The sequence below is a fragment of the Equus asinus genome, chromosome 20 (assembly GCF_041296235.1).
Source record: "Equus asinus isolate D_3611 breed Donkey chromosome 20, EquAss-T2T_v2, whole genome shotgun sequence".
Classification (NCBI taxonomy): domain Eukaryota; kingdom Metazoa; phylum Chordata; class Mammalia; order Perissodactyla; family Equidae; genus Equus; species Equus asinus.
This window is the reverse complement of record NC_091809.1, coordinates 45,300,947-45,322,508: the sequence shown is the minus strand read 5'-3', so window position 1 is coordinate 45,322,508 and position 21,562 is coordinate 45,300,947. Positions and strand designations below refer to the sequence as shown.

The 21,562-nt window shown below is 50.5% G+C and overlaps 1 protein-coding gene and 1 long non-coding RNA gene across 3 annotated transcripts; one reads left to right on the top strand and one right to left on the bottom strand.

Annotated features, from left to right (window-relative positions):
- Window positions 1-63: 63 nt before the first annotated feature.
- On the top strand, window positions 64-15,967 carry LOC123278665 (uncharacterized). The gene is made up of 3 exons (XR_006516187.2): window positions 64-195; window positions 11,452-11,527; window positions 15,839-15,967. It is a non-coding gene; the product is annotated as an uncharacterized lncRNA (long non-coding RNA).
- A 239-nt stretch (window positions 15,968-16,206) lies between these two features.
- On the bottom strand, window positions 16,207-21,299 carry THY1 (Thy-1 cell surface antigen). Of its 2 annotated transcripts, none has more exons than XM_014855700.3 (4): window positions 20,976-21,299; window positions 18,819-18,879; window positions 18,028-18,363; window positions 16,207-17,473 (listed from the first exon to the last, which is right to left on the bottom strand). In XM_014855700.3, exons 2-4 carry the CDS (start codon window positions 18,853-18,855, stop codon window positions 17,361-17,363), a joined length of 486 nt encoding a protein of 161 aa, XP_014711186.1. In that variant the 5' UTR covers window positions 18,856-18,879; window positions 20,976-21,299; the 3' UTR covers window positions 16,207-17,360. The 2 variants fall into 2 exon arrangements, with proteins under 2 accessions (XP_014711186.1, XP_070346188.1); XM_070490087.1 differs by lacking the exon at window positions 20,976-21,299 and adding an exon at window positions 20,016-20,155.
- Window positions 21,300-21,562: the final 263 nt, after the last annotated feature.

The following is a 21,562-nucleotide window of genomic DNA, read 5'->3' as shown; positions in this document are numbered from 1 at the left end:
ACGTCTCGCGTCACTGGGACGCGTCACGGCTATTGGCTTGTTCCTATTGTGGCGTCAATAGAGCCCCGCCCGGCTAGGGTCTCCCAGGCGACCGACATATACAGAGAACCACGTGGAGGAAAAAGCATGCGAGTTTGGAGGGGTGGAGCGCGAAAAGAAGTGGACCTGAACTTGGCGCTGCCGGCCAGCTGTAAGGTATTGGGAAAGAGGAGGGGTCATAAGCAGAAGGTCCAGAATTTGAGCCCGGGACATACATATCCACTTTCAGTTTTTTAAAAAAAATTTTCTCTCCAAATCCCCCCAGTAGATAGTTGTATGTTTTTAGTTGTGGGTCCTTCTAGTTGTGGCATGTGGGACGCCGCCTCAACACAGCCTGATGAGCGGTGCCATGTCAGCACCCAGGATCCGAACCTGTGAAACCCTGGGCCGCTGAAGCGGAGGGCACAAACCCAACCACTCGTCCCCGGGCTGGCCCCTCCACTTTCAGTTTTTAGGGATGGCTAAATATTCCAGTTCCTTCCCACCCGGCTTCGAGAGGGCTTATTGTTCAGCCTTCTCTCTTTTTCTATACTCTTAAAGACACACTTTGCTCATTTTAGTAACATGAGACTGGTGATTGGTTTACCAATCCTCCTTGAGTCGGTAAACGGAGGCCCTCAGCCAGTGGAAGGAATTTTATTTGGTCCTTCAACCAAAAGCTGAGACAAAACTTGATTTTTTGCCTCTCCCATTCTTAACATACAACCTTCCCCCCTCGCCCCATGGTCGCGAGAAAACCACACAGTCAGGTAGATTGGTGTCAAGGCAAATCCAGGTTTTCAATTTCACCTGGACCATCAGTCCTTCATTTTTTTTTTTTTTTTTTTGAGAAAGATCAGCCCTGAGCTAACTGCTGCCAATCCTCCTCTTTTTGCTGAGGAAGCCTGGCCCTGAGCTAACATCCATGCCCATCTTCTTCTACTTTATATGTGGGATGCCTACCACAGCATGGCTTTTGCCAACCGGTGCCATGTCCGCACGCGGGATCTGGGCCGGCGAACCCCGAGCCTCCAAGTGGAACGTGTGCACTTAACTGCTGTGCCACCCGGCCGGCCCCCCATCAGTCCTTCCAAGTGTCCTTAGCTCCTTCTCCCATTCTCCATGGCTGGAATTTCTGTCCATTACCACTCTCTTCAAGTCCCTCCTTGTCTTCTAGTTCCCAGAGAAACTGGAGGTAATCAGGAGGGAAATACTTAAATTTCTGCCTACAAACATATCTGAATCCATTCTTACCTGTGTTCCAGGAGCAGTGAAAGTGGTGTCTCTCTTCTCATGCAAGACGAATTTCCTTCTGGATCTTAACCCTTTGTTTCCTTAGGGCCTCATTCCATTCCTTTTTGCAGGTTATTGCCTGTGCTAGGCATTCTTCTAGGCACTGAGGATACAGCAGTGAACAAAACAGGCACAATCCTTGCCTTGAAGGATCTTATATCCTAGTAGAAGCAGAAGGACAATGCCAAATAAGTAAAGCCTGAAGGAGGTGAGGAAGTGAGTCATCTGGATGTCTGGGAAAGAATGTTCTAGCCAGAGGGAACAATAAATGCAAAGGTCCTGGGGTAGGAATGTACTTGCCACTTTTCAGTAAGAACAAGAAGGTCAATGTGGCTGGAGTGAAGAGAGAGAGTGGGAGATGCGGTCAAAGAGAGAAGGGAGGGGCTGCACCTTGTAGGGCCCTAAGGGCCGTTGGGCTTTTACTCTGAAATGGGAGCCATTGGAAGATTTTGAGCAGAGGAGGGATATGCATCTGACTTTTGTTAACAGATCCCTTTAGCTACTGTATGGAGAACAGATCTGAAGAGAGCCAGAGTCGAAGCAGGAGACTGTTTAGGAGGTCATTGCAATCATCTGGTGAAAGATAATGGCAGCTCGGGCTGGTGCGGTGGCAGGACAGGTGGGGAGAAGTGGTTGCCTTCTGGATGTATTTTGAATGTAGAGCCAACAGGGCTTTCTGATGGATTAGGTACTTGAGAGAAAGGGAGGAATTTTTGGTTTGAACATGAACTGAGGGGTGTAGGCTGTGGAGGGCGCAGGGTTTTATTTGGAGGGGGTGTCAGGAGCTTGGTTTAATACATATTAAGTTTGAGATGTCTGTTAGGCATGCCAAGATGCCAAGAAAGTGGCTGGATGTACAAGTTTGGCAAAGTCTGGGTTGGAGATATAAAATTGAGAGTTATCAGCATATGGATGTTATTTAAAGCCGTGTGATTAGAAGAGATCACCAAGGGAGCAAGTGTAAATAGAAAAGGAGAGATGTGCAGGGACTGAATCCTGGAGCTCTCCAACATTAAATGGTTTTAGAAATGAGGTGGAACCATCAAGAGACCAAGGAGTGGCCAGTGAAGTAGGGGAAAAATCCATGAGATGCTGCTATGCTAGAAACCAGAGGAGGAAACCTACCATGGAGGAGAGAAAGATCAATTGTGTCCAATGCTGCGTACGGGTTAAGTTAGATGAGTCTGAGAATTGATTTAGAAGGTTGTTGGTGACCTTGGCAAGAATGGTTTTACTGGAGTGGTGGGGGTGAAAGTCTAACTGGAGATGGGTTCAAGATCTATAGGAGGAGAGGGGTCGACACACTACAGACAAATCTTTGGAGGAGTTTTCTCATAAAGGAAGGAGAGAGATGAGTGGGAGCTAGAAGGGGAAGTGAAGTCAAGAAAATTTTTTAAATGGGAAAAATAACTATATATTTGTATGCTGATGAAAAAGAGCCAGTAGAGGGGCTGGCCCCGTGGCCGAGTGGTTAAGTTCGCGCGCTCCGGGGCAGGCGGCCCAGTGTTTCGTTAGTTCGAATCCTGGGCGCGGACATGGCACTGCTCATCAGACCACGCTGAGGCAGCGTCCCACATGCCACAACTAGAAGAACCCCCAACGAAGAATACACAACTATGTACCGGGGGGCTTTGGGGAGAAAAAGGAAAAAATAAAATCTTTAAAAAAAAAAAAAAAAAGAAAAAGAGCCAGTAGAGAGTGAGAATTGGTGATGCGAGCAAGAGGTGAATGGCCAGAGCAATGTCCTTGAGGAGGTGAGAGGGGAGGTCATCTAGTACAGAGCGAGGGCCTGGCTTTGGTTTGGGGCATAAAAGTTCATCCAAAGTAAAAAGAGAGAAGGCACAATATCTGGCCACAGATGTGGCGGGGTGGATGGATGTGGTGGAAGCTGGTGGAGACTCTCTTAATGGCTTCTTTTCTCTCAGTGAATTAGGAGGCAAGATCAGCGGAGAGAGGATGAAGGGGGAGGAGTTGGAAGTTTGAGACAGGAGAAGTTATCAACTGGTCATCTAGGGCAGTGGTTCTCAAACTTGGGTTTGTATCAGAATCACCTGGAGAGCCTTGTAAAAGCCCACCCACAGTGTCTGACTCAGCAGGTCTGGGGTGGGCCTGAGAATGTGCATTTCCAGCAAGTTTCTGGGTGATGCTGCAGCTGCTGGTCTGGGATGGCCCTTTTTATTTATTTATTTATTTTTGAGGAAGATTAGCCTTGAGCTAACTACTGCCAGTCCTCCTCTTTTTGCTGAGGAAGACTGGCCCTGAGCTAACATCCGTGCCCATCTTCTACTATGTATGTGGGACGCCTACCACACCATGGCATGCCAAGTGGTGCCATGTCCACACCTGGGATCTGAACTGGTGATCCCCAGGCCGCTGAAGCGGAACGTGTGACTTAACCGCTGCGCCACTGGGCCGGCCCCTGGGATGACCCTTTGAGAACCGCTGTGCTAGAGAGTGGGAGGGTGAAGGGACTGTGGAAATACAGTAGGGTTGTCAGGCAGCATAAAGGCTCCATTTGCAGTACGAAATCATCCAGTGAAAGTGTCTCCATTCAGCATTCTTCCTCATCATGTTCACAGTCACTGTCACAGGTTTGGAGTCCTCTATCTTTTAAACTTTCATTTTCTACTGACTTTCCCTTTGACATATAATAGTCTCCAAATTCTTCCCCTTTCAAAACTGAAAATCTTTAACTTAGGTTCTAGCTCTCTCCTCTTCACAGTTCTCTTGGAAGGGTTGCGCACGCTGTGTTTCCCCATCTCCCAGTCTAGACATCACCCCCAGGTCTTCTTCTCAGCTCCTGGTCTGTGCAACATCCACGTGTCTTCTACCTCTCAGAGGTGAGGAAGCCTCCCTTACCCAGTCCTTACTGATTGATCCCCTACTTGCTAACTCCAATGGACCTTTTTAGTTATAATCAATTACTTGACCTCCTGCAAACTTGATACCTCCAACCATTTCCTCCTGAAGTCCTCTTCTCCTTTAAGTTTTGTGACACGATGCTTTCCTGGTTTTCCTTCTGACAGCTCCTTCTCATTTTCCTTTTCCTCTGGCATTCCTTCATCCTCTATTTCTAGTATAACTTATAGCTCAGTGGGTGTTATATGTGCAGATTGTAGATTTCCTGGGATAACTTCTGATTCCTCTGGTTACTGGCTGTGAGACCCGAAACGTTTATGTCTGTTTCTTCATATGTTAAAAAAAATGAGGATAGTAGTAGTATCTGCCTCATTGAGTTGATTTGAGGGTTAAATGAGTTAATATGCATGAAAAGCTTTCAGTAATGCCTGGCATGAGGTGTGTACATAAGAAGATCACTCTGGTCCCCTACTTAGCCATAAGCTACTGCTTGTATGGGCGGATGATACCAAAATGCGTATTTCCAGGTAGACCTCACTCCTGGGTACCTGTCCTAATTATCCACCGGCCTCCTGACATACCCTTGGATGTCCCATAAGGTCTCAACCTCAACATAGCCAAACCTTAAACTCGTCACTTTCTGCTCAGTTTGCTCCCCTTCCTTTATTCCCTACGTCTGTGAATGGCCCCATCCTCTATCTAATTTGCTAGCCAGAAACTTGCTACTTTCCATCTTCTCCCGTCTTTTAATTCTTACAGAGGTGTTATCTTAGTCTGCAGACTCAGACATGCAGGAAACACAACATTGTTTTTCCGTGATATAACTACATTTCTGTTTGGAACCAGCCCCTATTTTGCTGGAGTGGTGGACACTTAGTTTCAGTCAAATGATGGAATTACCCCTCCTTTCTCCAGGGATTGCCTAAATTCTGGGAGGCTGTCCCCTATATATTTGCCAAAGCACTGGAGGAAGTGACCCTTATTATATCACCCAAGTGTCCGCTGAGATGTCTACTGCCTGGTTCCAGCTTGGTGGCCTCTTTAAGTCTGGTGTCTCTCTGCTACCTCTGGGTCATTCTTGGACACGTGGGAATCATTCTGCTGCTTCTGGGCCCAGAGTAGCATGAGAAAGTGACACTGTCCAAGGTTCCAGCTGTCTCCAAAACAGGCTACACTCTGCTCTCATTTCCTCTTTCTGGGGCCTTGTTTCCCTGCTGAGGATCTACCGAGGACAGGAGGGGTGTGGCCCCACTGCTGTCAGATCTCAAAAACCTGTTTAGGGGTTTTGCTGTCTTTCTGTGCTTGGGTCCCTGAGGACAGAACCCACCAACATCTATGCTCTTATTGTCCCTCTGGCTCTTGTCTGATGGTGGTAATGCCAATGCAACGCCTGACTTTACCCAAGATATTTTCTCCACCTCTTTCATCTAGGCTGTGAATCCTTTCTGTTTTATTAATGGCATAAGCGAGTGAAATTCAAAAGCCAGAAGTGGCCTCCCATTTTTTCCCCTGGTTTTTGCTGTCACATCCTTTCACTGAGACATAAGCGTAAAAGCTTGGCTGCTTAAAGTGGGGCTATGGGGGTAAAGGGAAGCAAACAGGAATAATGTGTAAAAACACCATCTCACCATGTTCACTGCATCTGGAGCAGACCATGTCTTTTTGATTCTGTCTCTTTTGTTCCCCTAAGGTTCCCCTCTCTCCATCTCCGTTGTGTCTTAGTTCAGAGTTTTATTCCTATATTTCTGCTGGTTTGGGGATGTCCTCTCCTCAACCATGAGGGTCAAGTTGCTGAAACAGTAGGAGGTTTTGCAGTTGATGACCTTTGATGAAAAAATAAGATTAGAAAGACTGAGTGACCCAGGAAATGCCTGATAAATATTTTTTCTTCTCTAAAACCAACACTAAAATTTAGCACACTAAGTAAAGGGAACATCAGTAGCATTTTACAGATCTGAAATTAGCAGTAATGTGTATATTATAATTATCCTCACTTATCATCCCTGGGTGATTTTGGGATTTCTTTGCAGTTTCAACAGGAGAGTGGTAGCTCTAGCTTGTTTTGATGTAGATGATATGTATTTAGGGGTTCTCCTCCTGCCAGGTTCCTTCTCCAAGCATGCAGTGCCTTCCTGGCTTCAGGACTTCCCATTGCTGTGGCCATCACTAGCCTCATCATGGCCTGCAAGCTGGCTTTGGGGAACTCTCTATAAAGGGGGCTTGCCTGAGACTGGATCCTCTGATTTTTGGCTCTTTGGTAAGGAGAAGCAGGAAAAAGCATCATTTAAAAGTTGCAAGCAGTTTTCCATTTCTGGAGACGAAGAGACTTAATTCACCTTCGGGCTCACTGATTCTTTGCTCTGGGAAAAATCACTACAAAAGGCTTTTAATTTCCTAGATATAAAGTAAGTATCCACCACTGAGCTGAGAGGAATGTGAAATCTGGTGGCATGGGAATTGTTTTCCCACCTTCCTGCTTCTTAGAAGACAGCGGGGAGAACGCTCTTGTTGGGTCTTGGCCCAGCAGGTGTTTACAGGAGCTGAGGCGCAAGACAAAGGGGACTCAGGAAGACAGGAGGTGACAGAAGGTGAGAAGGCACTGGGTGGACTATAGACGTCCCACGGGCCTGTTGATGTCCCACATAGCTGGCTAACTTGGACGTTTTTGAATGTACTGAGTTGGCGTGTGCTGTGAGTATGTGGGTAGCTTGTTAGGGTTAGAGACATACCATCCCGTGCATGGGGGTGTGTCTGTGTTCCTCTGAAAGAAGTGGACTTTCCTCTGTCAGTTGTGCTGAGACAGGAAATGACGAATGAGGGGTGGTGGGCCTTAGACTGGTGGTAAGGAGGACTTTCCCTTCTCTGGGCCTCATGACACTGTTCCGAGCAGGGAGGTGTTATACTCAGAGCATTCCTGGAGCTGAAGCTGAGCTGACCCTGGCCTCAGGGGGCAGGGTGGGGCCGTGTTCGATAAGGGCCCTCTTGTCCTGGTTCTGCCTCCCCTTCGTGAGTTCAGCCACCACGGAACAGCTCCACTTGACCAGGAGAGTGGTTCAAACACCTATGGTTCCTGTCCAGGGTCTAGTCCAGCTCTACCCAGTAAAACTTTCTGTGAGGATGGAAAACCACTAGTCACTTGTGCTGTTGAGCCCTTGAAATGTGGCTGATGGGACCAAGGAACTGAAATTGTAATTTATTTAAATGTAATTCATTTAAGTTCAGATCTAAATAGCCACTTGTGGCCGCACCAACCCACGACAGGTGGGGTAGGTGTCCTTGCTCCCTTCCTCCCTCCTTCAGGAACCCCTGCGGAATCTGCTGGCATCTAGTTACGCTATCGCCACCCTTCCTTGTTGCTGTCATCTGCTGGCTCCAGGTCACTTTGTCTCACCCCTTGACAGCTCTTGGCTCATTGTCTTCCTTTCTACCCCTTCTTTTTCATTATTGTCAATGATTTCAACAGCCGTGTGGGTGATCCTTCCAACTCCGGCCTGTCGGCTTTTGGCCCTCTTTCCCTCCTCCTTCTCACTGTGTGTAATCTGCCTGCCCTCTGACATCTTCACATCCTTACCCAGTTTAGACTCTAAAATGCATCACTTTAATCACTCATTTGCCAACTTCCTCCATTCCTTTGCCCCTCCTTCCCTCTGCTGTTTTTGCCTAGAAAATCCTGGACCATTGCCGAGGCCATCTTGTCTACCTCCCTTTGCCTGCACCCATGCAGGTGGATGATACTGGAGATCACCCAGTGAAGTCTGCTTTATGTTCATGACCACAGACCTCGGATGGCCATTGCTCAGTGCTGCCCAGCATGTCTGTTGTTTCCTGGTGTGTTTATTTTCCCACTGTATTAGTTTTCTACTGCTGTGTAGCACATCCCCAGAAACTTAGTGGCTTAAAACAACACTCATTTATTATCTCACAGTCTATAGATCAGAAGTCCTGGTGGGCTCAGCTGGTTCTCTGGTCAGGGTCTCACAAGGCCAAAGTCAAGGTGCTAACCAGGCAGGCTCTTATTGGGAGGCTCGGGGCAAGAATCCACTTCCGACCTCATTTAGGTTGTTGGCAAATTCCTTCTGGCTGTGGATGTGAGGTCCCTATTTCCTTGCTGGCTGCTAGCCAGGGTCTGCTCTGCTCCTGGAAGCTGCCCACATTCCTTCTTATGTGGCCAGCAATGGCACATTAAATCACCCTTGTGCTTCAGATCTCTTGGCTTCCTCTTCTGCCACTAGCCGGAGAAAGTTCTCTGCTTTTAAGGGCTCATGTAATTACATTAGGCCTAGCCAGAGAGTCTCCCTCTTTTAAGATCAACTGTGCCATATAACATGGCATAATCGTGGGCGTGACGTCTCCTCTCATTCACAGAGCCCAGGCTTATGGTATGTGGAATATTGGCAGGCTATTTTTAGAATTCTGCTACCAGTCCTAATTTTTGATATAACTATTTTATATTATCTACTTTTTTCAAAGCTGCCTCATCTTCCCTCCATCTCTTCACCCTCTTCTTCAGCTGATGACCTTGCTACTTATGTGAAAACCCCTGGACTTCTGCCCTCAGGTTCACAAACCTCCCACTTCCACACCCATCTTCTTTGCCTTTAGTCTTAGCTCTAGATCCCTCTTTTCTTGTCTTCCCAAAGATTCTGCTTCTTCACTTTATTCTCCCTCTTGTTCATCTATCTTTCCAGAATGTCTCCAGAAATAATCACCATCAACATGCAACCATGCTTTAGTATCTTCCATCTTAAAAATAAACAACTCTCCTTGACTCCACCTCCCACACCAGTCACAGCCAAACTTCCTGAGCAAAAAGTCTACCCTCTCCTGTTCACTCTCACTCACCCACTCCAGTCTGGCTTCTGTTACCACTACTCCATTGAACTGCTCTTGGTAAAGTCGCTATTCTGCTTATCTATTGCTGTATCACAAACCACTCCAACATTTAGTGGCTTTCAACAATTTATTAATGTGTCTCATTCTGCTGTGGTTGATGGGCTCAGCTGGGAAGTTCTCACTTGAGGTTTCTTTCTCGCAAGGTTGCAGTCAGCAGCAGCTGGGCCTGGAGTCATCTGAAGGTTCAGCTGAGCTGGATGTTCAAGATGGCGCACTGACATGGATGGCAGCTGATGATGGCTGTTGGCTGGGAGCTTAGCTGGGGCTAGTGACTGGAGTGCCTACCACATGACCTTTATGTGACTTGGGGTCTTAGAATGGCAGCTGGGAATGTCCCAGGCATGCACATTTCTGGAAAAGCAGGTGGAAGCTGCAAGGCTTCTTATGATCTAGCCTTGGAAGTCATGCAGCATGACTTCTACCATATGCTATTGGTCATAAGCAAGACACAGGGCCACGCTGGGCTCAAAGGGATGGGATTACACAGGGGCATGGTTTATTTGGGGGGCCATCTTTGGACACTAGCTACTGTAGTCACCAACAACTTGGTCCTCATCTTACTTGACTTCTTAACAGCAGTTGACCTAGTTGATGGCTGTTTTTCAAACTTCCTTCTCTGGCTTTCCTCTTTCTTCACTGGCTGCTCTTTAATCTCCTTTACTTCCCCCAAAACTCTAAATATTGGGCCCCCTCAGATTCTAGGCCTGGGCTCAATTATTTCTCTATAATGTCTCCTTGCATGATCTTACTTGTCCCATGGTCGATTCCTACCACCCAAATGCTGATGTCTACCAATGTCTATCTCTAACTTTGACCTCTCACCTGTGCTCAGGACTGGGATATCTAGTTGTCTTCTCGATACTTCCATTTGGATGTCTAATGGGCATTGCAGATTTCATATATCCACTTCTCCCATACTCCCCCAGTCTATTCTATCTCAATAAATGGCATCATCATCCATTCATTGTTCAAACAAAAACCCAAGGGTCATCCAGGATTCCTTCTCCCTTCCTTTCAACGCTCCCACCCCCATCCAAACCACTAGTAAGAAAGTCTTCTCTGTTTTTTTTTGAGTGGGCATTAATATGTTTCTTTATATTTGATTTATATTGTTTAGCAAACTAATACATTTATAGAGACAAAAAGTGTTACTAGGTTTATAATGTAAAAACAGTCTGTTACCCTATCCTAAGTTCTCATTCCCCAAAGCAACCACTTTCAACAAAATATTTTAGTTTTTCTGCTATTTACTTCTATGTTTTAAAATCTCTCATATAGATAGCTATTTCTTGATTTTTCCGTTTTATCGATTGACTTTCACATATGGAAAATTAGGTTTAGCTCTCTTAAATGCCCATTTCCTCCCCCATCAAACACATACACTTATCCTTCTCCCATCCTTCAGTATAGCTTTATTACAATTTTTGCTTAAAATCACTGTTTAGTGTTTATATTATTATAACTGTGTAAATATTATTCACAGCTAAGCCGTGTAATATGCTATGACTAGGATTCTTTTTTTTCTTCCCTCTAGAGTTAATAGTTGCCATCTTTTTGTTGTTGTTGTTTTTGAGAATTTAAAAAAAACTTATTTTAAAATCGTTATAGGTTTACAGGAAGTTGCAAAAATAGAATAAAGAGGTCCTGCGTACCAGTTTTCCCCAGTGGTGACATCTTCCATAACTGTCGTACAGGATCAAAACTGGGCAACTAATATTGGTTAAATCCACAGACCTTGTTCGGATTTCACCAGCCCTCTCAGTTTTGACTCTATATGTATCTCAAAGTCACTGCTTCTCTTATTTTTGCACTACAGTTTTTGTCCGAGGCCATCATCTCTTTTGGGACTACTGTAATAGCTTCCTGATTTCTTGCTCCTGCTGTTATTCTCCACCCCACTTTTATTCTCCACCCCGCTGTTATTCTCCACTCCGCTTTTATTCTCCACTCCACTGTTATTCTCCACTCCGCTGTTATTCTCCACTCCGCTGTTATTCTCCACTCCACTGTTATTCTCCACTTCGCTTTTATTCTCCAATCCACTTTCCACAGAGCAGAAAGAGGGGTCTTCTAAAACATTATTAGCTAAATCCTTTATCACTTCCCCGTTGCCCTTAGGACAAAATTCAAACTCTTCACCATGACCTCAAGGCCCTGTGGGACGTGGCTCTCACCTACCTCTTCCGTGACATCTTGTACCACTCCCTGCCTGGACACCTTGAGCGTGCCCTTCCTGTTTCCTCCTCCGCCTGCGTGTGCTTCCCGCACAGCTCTTCAAAGGCTGCCTTTTCTCATCTTTCAGGTCTCAGCTCAGCAGCCCCCTCCTCGGGCTCTCCCTGATCATCCTAGCTAAAGTGCTGTCTGTGACTCTCTTGTCCCCTCCTGCAGATAAATGATCCCGATCTATAGCAACCTGATGTGTTGACTGGCTTTCTTGCTTGATGTCCATCTCCTGTACTACAACGTAAGTGTTATGCGGTAGGGACTTGCCTGCACCATTCGCTGCTCTATGCTCGTGACCCTGCGCAGGTCCCTGGCACGGACTGTGCACTTAGTAAATGTGTGATTGAACGTTGACTGGGTCAGGGACCCTGGTGATGGGCCGTGTGCTCTGAAAGCTGGTATATCAACCAGCGGCTGTGAGTTGCCCTAGCGAGAGGCTGAGGCCCATCCTCAGACTGAACCCACGGTGGCTTCCACTCCCTCTTCACAAGTTTTTCAAGATATAGAGGAAATAAAATTTCTTTCTTGGGAATCAGCTTATGAAATAGCAGAGCCTACTTTTTGTGCTAACTCCTCCTCATGCCTCCTCCTCTGGGGAGCCCTTCAGCCTGGCAAAGGGCCATACATATGTATTCCCATAGTGCTTTATTGAGGTATAATTTACATTTGATGAAATTTGCCCATTATAAGTGGACAGTTCAATGAGTTTTGACAAATGTATGCGCTCATGTAAGCTCTCCAAAAAGTTCCCTTGTGCGTAGGTTTCTTCTTTTATTAAAAAAAATTGTGGTAAAATACATATAACATAAAATTTACCATCTCAACCATCTTTAAGGGTTCCATGCGGTGGCATTAAGTAGATTCACCTTGTGCCACCAACACGACCAGAACTCTTTTCACCTTGCAAGACTGAAACTCTGTACCCATTAAACAGTAACTCCCCAGCCCCCACTCCCTCTAGCGCCTGGCAACCACCATTCTACTTTCTGTCTCAATGAATTTGGCTTTTTTTTTTAAGATTTCATTTTATTTATTTACTTATTTATTTTCCTTTTTCTCCCCAAAGCCCCCCAGTACATAGTTGTATATTCTTCGTTGTGGGTCCTTCTAGTTGTGGCATGCGGGACGCTGCCTCAGTGTAGTTTGATGAGCAGTGCCATGTCCACGCCCAGGATCGAACCAATGAAACACTGGGCCGCCTGCAGCAGAGCGCGTGAACTTAACCACTCGGCCACGGGGCCAGCCCCAATGAATTTGACTTTTGGCTTCTTTTTTTTTATTGTGGTAAAAAACATATATATGGGGGGGCTGGCCCCGTGGCCGAGTGGTTAAGTTCGCGCGCTCTGCTGCAGGCGGCCCAGTGTTTCGTTGGTTCGAATACTGGGTGCGGACATGGCACTGCTCATCAAACCAAGCTGAGGCAGCATCCCACATGCCACAACTAGAAGGACCCACAACGAAGAATATACAACTATGTACTGGGGGGCTTTGGGGAGAAAAAGGAAAAAATAAAATCTTTAAAAAAAAAAAAACAACAAAAAAAAACATATATATGGGGCTGGCCCAGTAACGTAGCAGTTAAGTTCTTGCATTCTTCAGCGGCCCAGGGTTCACTGGTTCAGATCCTGGGTGTGGACTACTCACCACTTGTCAAGCCATGCTGTGGTGGCGTCCCACGTAGAAGAACTAAAAAGACTTACAACAGGATATACAACTAGGTACTTGGGCTTTGAGGAGGAAAACACAAGAGGAAGATTGGCACAGATGTTAGCTCAGTGACAATCTTCCTTAAGCAAAAAGAGAAGGATTGGCAACAGAGGTTAACTCAGGGCCAATCTTCCTCACCAAAAAAGCAAATAGATAGATAAATAAATAAATAAAATCTTAACCGTATTTAAGTGTACAGTTCAGTAGTGTTAAATAATGGCTTCTTTTTAAGGTACGTTTAGGTTTAGTCGTGAGTGCAGAAAACTCCAAATAACAGTAGCTCAAACACGGTAGTCCACAGCCGCTATGATGGCTCTGCCATCACCAGGAATCCAGGCTGCCAGCTTGTGCTTTGTCATTTGTAACACACAGCTTCCATCTCATAGTCCAGGATAGCTGCTCCATTTCCAGCCATCAACTCCACATTCTGACCAACATGAAGGTGAAAAGGGGAGAAAGGCACGTGTCCTCCCTTTAAGAGCACTTCATAGAAATTACACACATTATTTTGTGCTTATGTCCTATTGGACAGAACTCAGCCACATAAGCACATCTTGCTGCAAGGGATCTGGGAAATGTAGTCTTTACTCTGGACCACATGTTCCAGTTCTAATTGCGGATCCTGTTGTTGAGAAGGAAGAGGAGCCCAACCATCTTATTTTCAAAGTTAGAGAAGCGAGGCACTGAAGGGTGAAGTGACTAGGGTCATCTAGTCCAGATTCCTACTGAATTCAGGAAGCTGCTTTACTCCAGACCGGGCAGGTGGCCTCAACTGACCATGCTCCTGCCTGGCACGCCTGCCTCTGCTGCTGGGCAGCTCCAGCCGTCAAGACCCCTTCTGGGTGTGGAGCCAAACTGGCCTCCACAGAACTCTCGCATTGGTTCTGTGTCGCCCTCTACATGCCGTGTCCACCTTCCATCCCTTCCCCTGCCCCCCCGGGTCTTCCTTTGCCAGGCAGAGATGCCTCTCATGGGTCTTCACAGGACATGATCCTTGCTGAGCAGTGGGGGGACATTTGGGGCCTGAGAGTCTCCTGAGGCTAAGAGCCCTGGGCAGGCAGGCGATCCTACCTTTGTCCTCAACCCCTTCTGGGTTGTGCAGGGAGCTGAGGACGCTCACTCACGCTTTGCCCACACTCTGAAGGGCTCCAGTCTCTATATCACCTCAGTGGTAGATGAGGAAATGATTTACTCTTAACCTGAAATTTGCTTCTTTCACGTGTAAAGACAGACATGCCCTTTACAACATGAAGGCTGCAAGCACAGAGAAGAGATGGGCGTCCTGCTGAGGAGGCTGGAGGATGTGTCACAGGTGCCTGGGCACCGTGTAGATTTATTGGTTGGCCAGTGAAAGTCCCCACATCTCCTCATGGTGATCCTCTTGCCCTTCCCGAGGGAGTCCCTAGATGTTGGAGAGACCCTCACACTGCGCCCTGTGCAGATATTCCTCTGTCTCAGCCGACAGTCCAATCAGAAATAGGGCTGTGGAGTGGGGCTTCTGTTGCTACTGAGCAAGAATGCCATGCCCTAAGGTATGGACTGAGATGGTTGAGGGGGACATGGGAGAGGAGGAGGGGTGGAGAGGAGGCTGATGGCGTGGGGTCTGGGGCATGTGTGCAGGAACCTGGGCTGGCCCCAGCCCTCTTTATAGTTAGCCACGTTGCTACGGACATCCTGCTGCCTCCACAAGACCTCCCAACTTGACCAGAGGAACCGATGGCTGCTGTGGCCTGCCTCCGAAAGCCCGCGGCGCCCCTGGCCCACAGCATAGTGTTTCTGGTTTGGCTTATGTAGTGAAGCCTGATGGCCCTGACTTTAAGTTGCAGGGCCCCTTCTCGGGCCCAAGCCTGTTCCACTCTCTCCTTTCCTGCCTTCCTATAGTCCCTGGGCCTCTGATGGCCTCGGTGGCTTCTTAAGCTACCTCACGCACTATGGGTCTCAGGTTCTCCTCCCCTAAGCATGGCTGCACAGGGCAACACCGTCTCCCCAGGACCCTTGTAAAGTATGGCTGCTAAACTTCAGGGAAACAGCACCAGGGTGTGACAAAGACCACATGGGAGGCATTGCCCAGGTCTCACGGTCTTATGGCACTCACAGTTGAGGCTTCACCCTTGGCTTCCTAATTCCTTCCAGAAAGACCTCTAGCTTTAACTCTTACTACTCTGAGGGTGGCATTTGAGCTCCCTTACCCCCAAAGTCTCTTTTCGTTTTCCTAGCACATTGGTGCTTGTGGCTCCCAGCAGGGGAGAACAGGAGGGGCCTGTGTCCATGGGTGTCCCTGCCTCTGGAGACCCCAGGCTGGCTGCACCGTGCTCAGTGACCATCAGCCCACACAGGGATGGGCAGGCCTCATGGTCAGTGACACAGGCAGCTCCCTCTTCTCCTTGCAGGCTGCTCTTGCCTCTTTGGACATGGTCACTATAGGGGCCACTGGCAAGGCCCAGGCCTTGATGGGAGGCGTCAGGAAGAACGGGAGCCAGCGGCATGAATTTAAATCCTGGGCCTTTAAGCAAATACTTGGAATCATTTTACCCAGTGCTAAATACCAAATGAGTCAGCCTCTGGGTAGTGGCCACCCTCCTCCCCCAAATTTCCTGGCAAAGCAGGGAAAGCTGTCTGGGGGCTGCCTGTCTGCCAGTAACTGGAACCCCGAACCACCCTGTGATCCTGTTCTAGCCCCAATGCCAGGGTGACCCTGGCTGCACACATTCTGCTCACTGACTTTGAGGGGAGGGAGCCAGCGATGGGCCTGTGTTCTCCCCCCACCCAGCACTTGATGCTGTGGGCAGCTCCCACCCCCAGCTTCCCGTGCCTCCTCTCCAAGTACTTGCCCTCTCTCTACCAGCTATAACCTGAGGAGGTATTTCTGAGAACAACCAGATCTGAGAAGAAAAAGCAGACTCCACACCTTAGCGCTGGTTAGCATATTCTGGACCCAGGGCCATGTGGCTTGGCCCACACATTGGGAGGTGAGTCTGTTGTTCCTGCCAGGTGAGTCAGCAGAGGTGGAACCTTCGTTTATTTGGGCAAATGTGTCATGTTATCCTGGTAGAGTTGTTCTGAGAAGTCCAGCATGCAGTGGTCCACCCCTGGGGGCAGGGAGGAAGGGCTGATGAAAGGAGAGGGAATGGTGGCAGGTTGAACCTCCCTGCACGCTGAGGGCGGGGAGGTAGGCCCAGGACAGACAGAGGGGCAGAGCAGGGACAGACAGGACAGATTCCAGAGGCTTGGTTTTATTGTGCAGTTTTCGTTTTCCTCAGTGAGATGCCATAAGCTCTGGTGGCACTACACACGGTCACAGGACAGGGCAGAGCCGTCGGGTGGGGAGGTAGGTGTTGGGAAAAGCCATCTCTTGAGTATGTCCCACTCCTGGGTCTCACTCCATGGCCTGCCTCAGGCCCCCAGAGGTCCCTGAGAAGGCAGGCCTGCGGGGCAGGGGCTGGCACTGCCAGGGGAGGGAAGGAAGAGCCTCCTGGAGCAACACTTGGGCCAAACTTGCACGGGGCTGGGGCTCCATCTGGCCTGCCTTACTGCCCCCAGGTCAGGGTTCCAGAAGCTCTTAGGAGCTTGGGACAGCCTGGGATGGGGCTTGTCCTCCTCTGCTACCCTCTCAGTTGCTGGTTGAGACAGTGGGGTACAGTAGGCTCCCGTTTTTTAGCTTCCTCAGGTAGAGAGGGATGATGGACCCTCCCTTCTACTCTCCCCTCAACCTTCCATTAGCACTGATCCCTGGGCAGAATCTGCATTTTCAATGGACCACGCCCCAGGCCCCAGGCCCTTAGGGGACAGTGGTCAGAAGACAGCTTTTTTGCTGTGGCAGAGACTGCTCCTGGAGATGCTCAGTTCTCCTTAAGTGACGGGCCTCAAGTGCCTGGTGGTGCCCTCACATCTAGGGTCTTCAGGCGCCATCCCTGCCTGCTGAGGGATGCGCTAGGCCCAGACACACCCTATTCCCCTCCTCATCCAAGTCTCTCCCAGGCCTCTGGTCCCAGGGGGCAAGGATGACCCCCTAGGGACTGGTTCCCTTCCATCCTACTGCCCCTCCCACACACTCACTCTCCATCAGGTCCCCAACCCTGGCTTCCCTTTTCACAAACTCCAAAAGAAAAGGAAGGCTAAACCCTAAACAAACCAGACAGAAGCAGCTCTGGAACAAAAAGTACAAAAAGACAGCCAGTGGCGTGCGGAGAGGGTGTGGGGCGGCAGTGGGAGGTAATGGCATGCAGCACTGGGATTCCTTATGAGGGGTGGGGTCCCCATTTCTCCCCGAGGTGTGTGAGGGATTGGGGGAGGGGGTCAGCCGACGCAGAGAAGTAAGATCACTGGACTGGGCCTTGTAGCTTCCTGTGTCCTCGCGGGCCCACCAGTCACAGGGAGATGAAATCCATGGCCTGCAGGAGGGGCAGGGACAGCAGGAGCAGCAGCAGCCGCGAGGTGTTCTGGGCCAGCAGGCTTATGCCCTCGCACTTGACCAGTTTGTCTGCGGAGAGAGAATGGGGTGGAGGGGCGGGGCAGGAAGGGAGAGAGACCAGCACTCAGGCAGGCACAGGCCCAGGGCAGGGACGCATTCCCTTGGGGAGGCTGGCTGCACGATGTCTTAGCTGGAACCAGGGCCAACCTGATCTAACAGAACTAGCTGCCTCCCATTTGCAGGTTCCTGAGCCCTTGAACAGACACCACATCAAATCTTTACTAACCATCCTCACAAGAAAACTGGGCGAGGTAGCAAGTGCCATCCTTGTTTTCTAGGGGGTGAGGAGGATTGGGGAGGCCGAGCGATTTGCCTGCAGTCATGGTGGAAGCGCCTGCTACACCCCTCCGCCTGTCTGACTGTTCCCTCAGCCCTTCCCCCAGTTCACACTGAAGGCAGTGGTTCCTCAGGGCACCAGGCAGCAGTTGGGAGAAGGGGAGAGAGGTTATGGGGCCACTCCCCTCTCTGGCCCGGCCCAGCAGACTGCCTCATGTCCTAGCCAGCCCCTTCCTCCCCAGCCTGCCTCTCCCAGCTCACTCGGCCTTGTTGCAGGCTTGCCTTACCTCGGAGCACAGAGACAGTCTTGTTGGAGACAACAGGAGGCTGGCCAGAGAGGCGGAGTTCGCATGTGTAGAGCCCCTCGTCCTTGGTGGTGAAGCTGGATAAGTAGAGGACCTTGATGTTGTACTTGCTGGTGAAGCTGGTCCGGGAGCGGTATGTGTGCTCAGGCACCCCCACGGTGCCGAAGAGCACATGCTTCTTTGTCTCACGGGTCAGGCTGAACTCATACTGGATGGGCGTGGCGGTGGTATTCTCATGGCGGCAGTCCAGACGAAGGCTCTGGTCTGCCAGGCAGGCCGTCAGGCTGGTCACCTTCTGTCCACGGGCCACCTGCAAGACTGGCACGCACAGTGTCCCCCCCACATTAAAGTAGAGAAGGGCCTGGCCAGGGAGGGCACAAGGGTCTGTTCTCTGAGCACCTCTCCCCACCCCAGAGGTCCCTGACGGCCAGACCGCCTTCCTCACTGCAGACCCCAGCCTCCCCTCCTCGTCTACTCTAGTCCCGGGTCCCATCAGTGTGTTCCAGGGGTGGATCCTCGGGAGTTGATGCAGGTTCCTGGTTCCCACTCAGCCATTCCAACTCAATATGGGGCAGGCTCAGTGACCCTGTGTTTCCCAAAACCACCTCAGGCAGTCAGAAGATCAACTAGTTTGCTCAGCCGACTTAGGGAGGAAAGAGAGCCCTCTCTCCCTTAGGCACCTCCACCTTCTGAGGTCTTAGGAAGAAGCCAGCTTCTCTGGAGGGAAGGAAGCCAGGGAACTTGCAATCCCAGCCCTGCCCCTTGCCCAGTACCTGTCAGCAGGAGAGCGATGCCAATGGTGGGGTTCATGGTGCCGAGAGCTCAGTCCTGGACCTGAGTGTGGGAAGAGTATGAGCATCAGGCAAGAGGTAGGGCAGGCGTGCCCACACTTACTGCCAGGGCTGGGGGCCCCTGGGAGACAAGCCATAACAGCCATGGCGAGCATCCAAGCCCCTCTCTGCAGCCCTCTCCCCTCCCTACTTCTCAGTGAATGTGACACTGCCGTGTGGTTCTTTCCCCTTGGGGGAATGCAAGGGGGAAGGAGGTCACACCCTATAATGGTGTGTGTCGTGCTGAACACTTCCTAGTTGGGTAAGTTTGTGTAAGTGACTTTAACTTCACCATTTCCTCTTCCCTTCAGGAAGGCAGGGATTTCCTATTTTTAAATTGTGGTAAAATACACGTAACACAAAATTTGCCATCTTAACCATTTTTAAGTGTACCATTCAGTAGTGTTAAGTTCATTCACATCATTGTGCAACCCATCTCCAGAACTCGTTTCATCTTGCAAAATTAAAACTGTCTGCTTGTTAAACAAAAACTCCCCATTCAAGGACTTCCTATCTCTTGTTTAGAAGAAAACCCCTAATGCCCAGACAGTTCCTGGCATTTACCAGACGCTCAAAAGATATTGAATAAATCTGAGATTTAGATACCCACAGACTTGTGATGGGGCTTAAGAAAAATAACCAACATCTGGCACCATGACTGCTCCATAGGTGATCCACAGACATTAATTTCCCTCCTCTTAGATGACTGTGTGGCTAGCGATGATGTCAGGTGTGTGTGTGGCTAACTAAGGTGCTCCCCATAGGACTATACTTGGCACACACTGAGGGTGTTCTCGGATGCGTGTGAGGGAAAGTGACAGTGCTCTCCGATTGCATATGTTCTCCGATTGCATTGGAAGCTAGATGTTTCCAAATGTCCACCTCTCAGGGCAGGATTCCTCGGCCCGCAGTTTTCCAGTCCGGCTTCCGTAACTTCCCTGCCTAGGCTCTCTGCCCTGTCTTTTTTTTTTTTGCAGCCAAAGCTGGACCAACATCCTGGCAAGGGGACTCGGAGCAGGTAGCCTAGCCTGTTCCAGCGGTGCTCGCCGGGAGAGAGGCCACAGCAGCGGCGTGCGCCGGCGAGTGCGCGCGGGGCGCTGCCCTGGTGCGTGCGCCCGATGCGCGGGGCGCGCGGCTCGCCTGTGTCCAGGGTTCCTGACGATCTGCCCTGCGGCGGGGCTGGACTGGGTTCCTCGACGGCTGCGGCTACAGCAGTACCCTCTCGGATCCCTGCCGAGAGGGACCCGGAGGTGCTATTGGGGAAGAAAGAGGGCGGGCATCTGGCTTTGATTCGCTGACTGAGTTACCGAGCAGAGGTGCGAGCTTGGGATCTAGGCGGAGAAGGGGGAAGCGGCGGCTAGAAGAAGCAAGGGAAGAAACGGGGCTGGGACTGGAGCGGGATGTAGAGCCAAAGGGAGGAGCGGTAGAGAGCGGTAGGAGGCGCACAGTCTGTTTTCATTTCTTCTGCCTTGTGTCCCGCAGCCCAGAACCCAGAGAAGCTCTGCGCTCCCTCCTTCCCCAGCCCCCGTTCCACTAGCCCCACCCTTATTCCGTTTCCATATTCCAATCCTTTCCTTTCCCAATTGAGGCCCCCCTTCCCCCATTCTCATCCTTTTCCAGTTCTCCCCTCCCCCGCCTGCCCGCCATCCTCCCAGCCCCCGCCTGCGGCACTGCGGTTCCCCTTTCCTCTGACGCCCCGCACCCAGCCCGCCTCGCAGGGCAGAGATTTCCCTCCAGTTTGCCGTCCTCGGTTTCACCCCCGAGTTTCACCCCCCGCTGCCGCCTTTGCGAGTTGGGTTTGGGGACATCTGGCTGTCCTTGGCACCCTTCCTCCCGGTTCCGGCGCCTCCGCCCCAGACAACCCTTCCCCCAGCGGGCAAAAGCCCGAAAGACGAAAGGCCAGGTGTGGCGCGGCCCCCGGCCTGCAGCGGTTGCGTCCCGCTCCCACCCCTGCGAGGGAAGCAGGCCCTCCCCGAGCACCGCGCGGCTCCTTCCCATGGCGCTCGCGGACCGTTTCCCGAAGCTTCGGGCTGGGTGGGCTTGCATGAGCTCCTGGGGCCTATCCCTGCGCTCGGGTCCCGCCCAGACTCCAGCTCCCACCTGGGCTCCGGTCCTCCGCTGCTGCAGTCTCCTCCGCTGCGCCGCTGCCTCCAGTTGCTGCACCCGCCCGGCGCCCGCAGTTTTCACCAGGGGTGGGAGAGCAGGAGCGGGGAGGGCCCGGGGGCTCGGCCAATCAGAGGCTGGGGGGGAGCGAGAAAGGATGGCAGAGGGAGGAGGCGGCGGTCTGGGATTGGGGTGGGAGAGTGGCCGTCTGCCGCAGACAGGGGACCTGGCAGGCTTGGCCAGGAACAGGAGGGTTCAGGACCCCAGGGATCAGAGTGGGGCAGGGCAGGGAACACTAGCCGCTTCCCGGAGCCCGGCAATGATTGTTCTTCTTCCAAGGCTTTAACCCTTTCTTCTGATCTAGGCTTCAGAAGTCTGTGGGAAACCAAGGAGTAAGGAGCGGAGGATGGGGGCAGCGAGCGGCCCCCTTGGGCAGTGCCCATGCCTCCTTGTTTCCTTTTCAGCTGGAGCCCACCTCCTCTGGAGCCTCCAGTGAGAGGTTTTGGAGTTGGAATGTTCCAGGCTTTCTCCAAAGGAAGATGGTGGGGTGCTTTTCCACATTGGAGCAACCCTTCAGAAGCCAG

Excerpts from the sequence above, each read along its gene's own strand:
- THY1 (XM_014855700.3), bottom strand. The coding sequence starts at position 18,855 with ATGAACCCCACCATTGGCATCGCTCTCCTGCTGACAG. Across the intron at positions 18,364-18,818 it reads CATCGCTCTCCTGCTGACAG|TCTTGCAGGTGGCCCGTGGA; the intron begins GTACTGGGCAAG and ends TGTGCGTGCCAG. Across the intron at positions 17,474-18,027 it reads GACTGTCTCTGTGCTCCGAG|ACAAACTGGTCAAGTGCGAG; the intron begins GTAAGGCAAGCC and ends CTCTCTCCGCAG.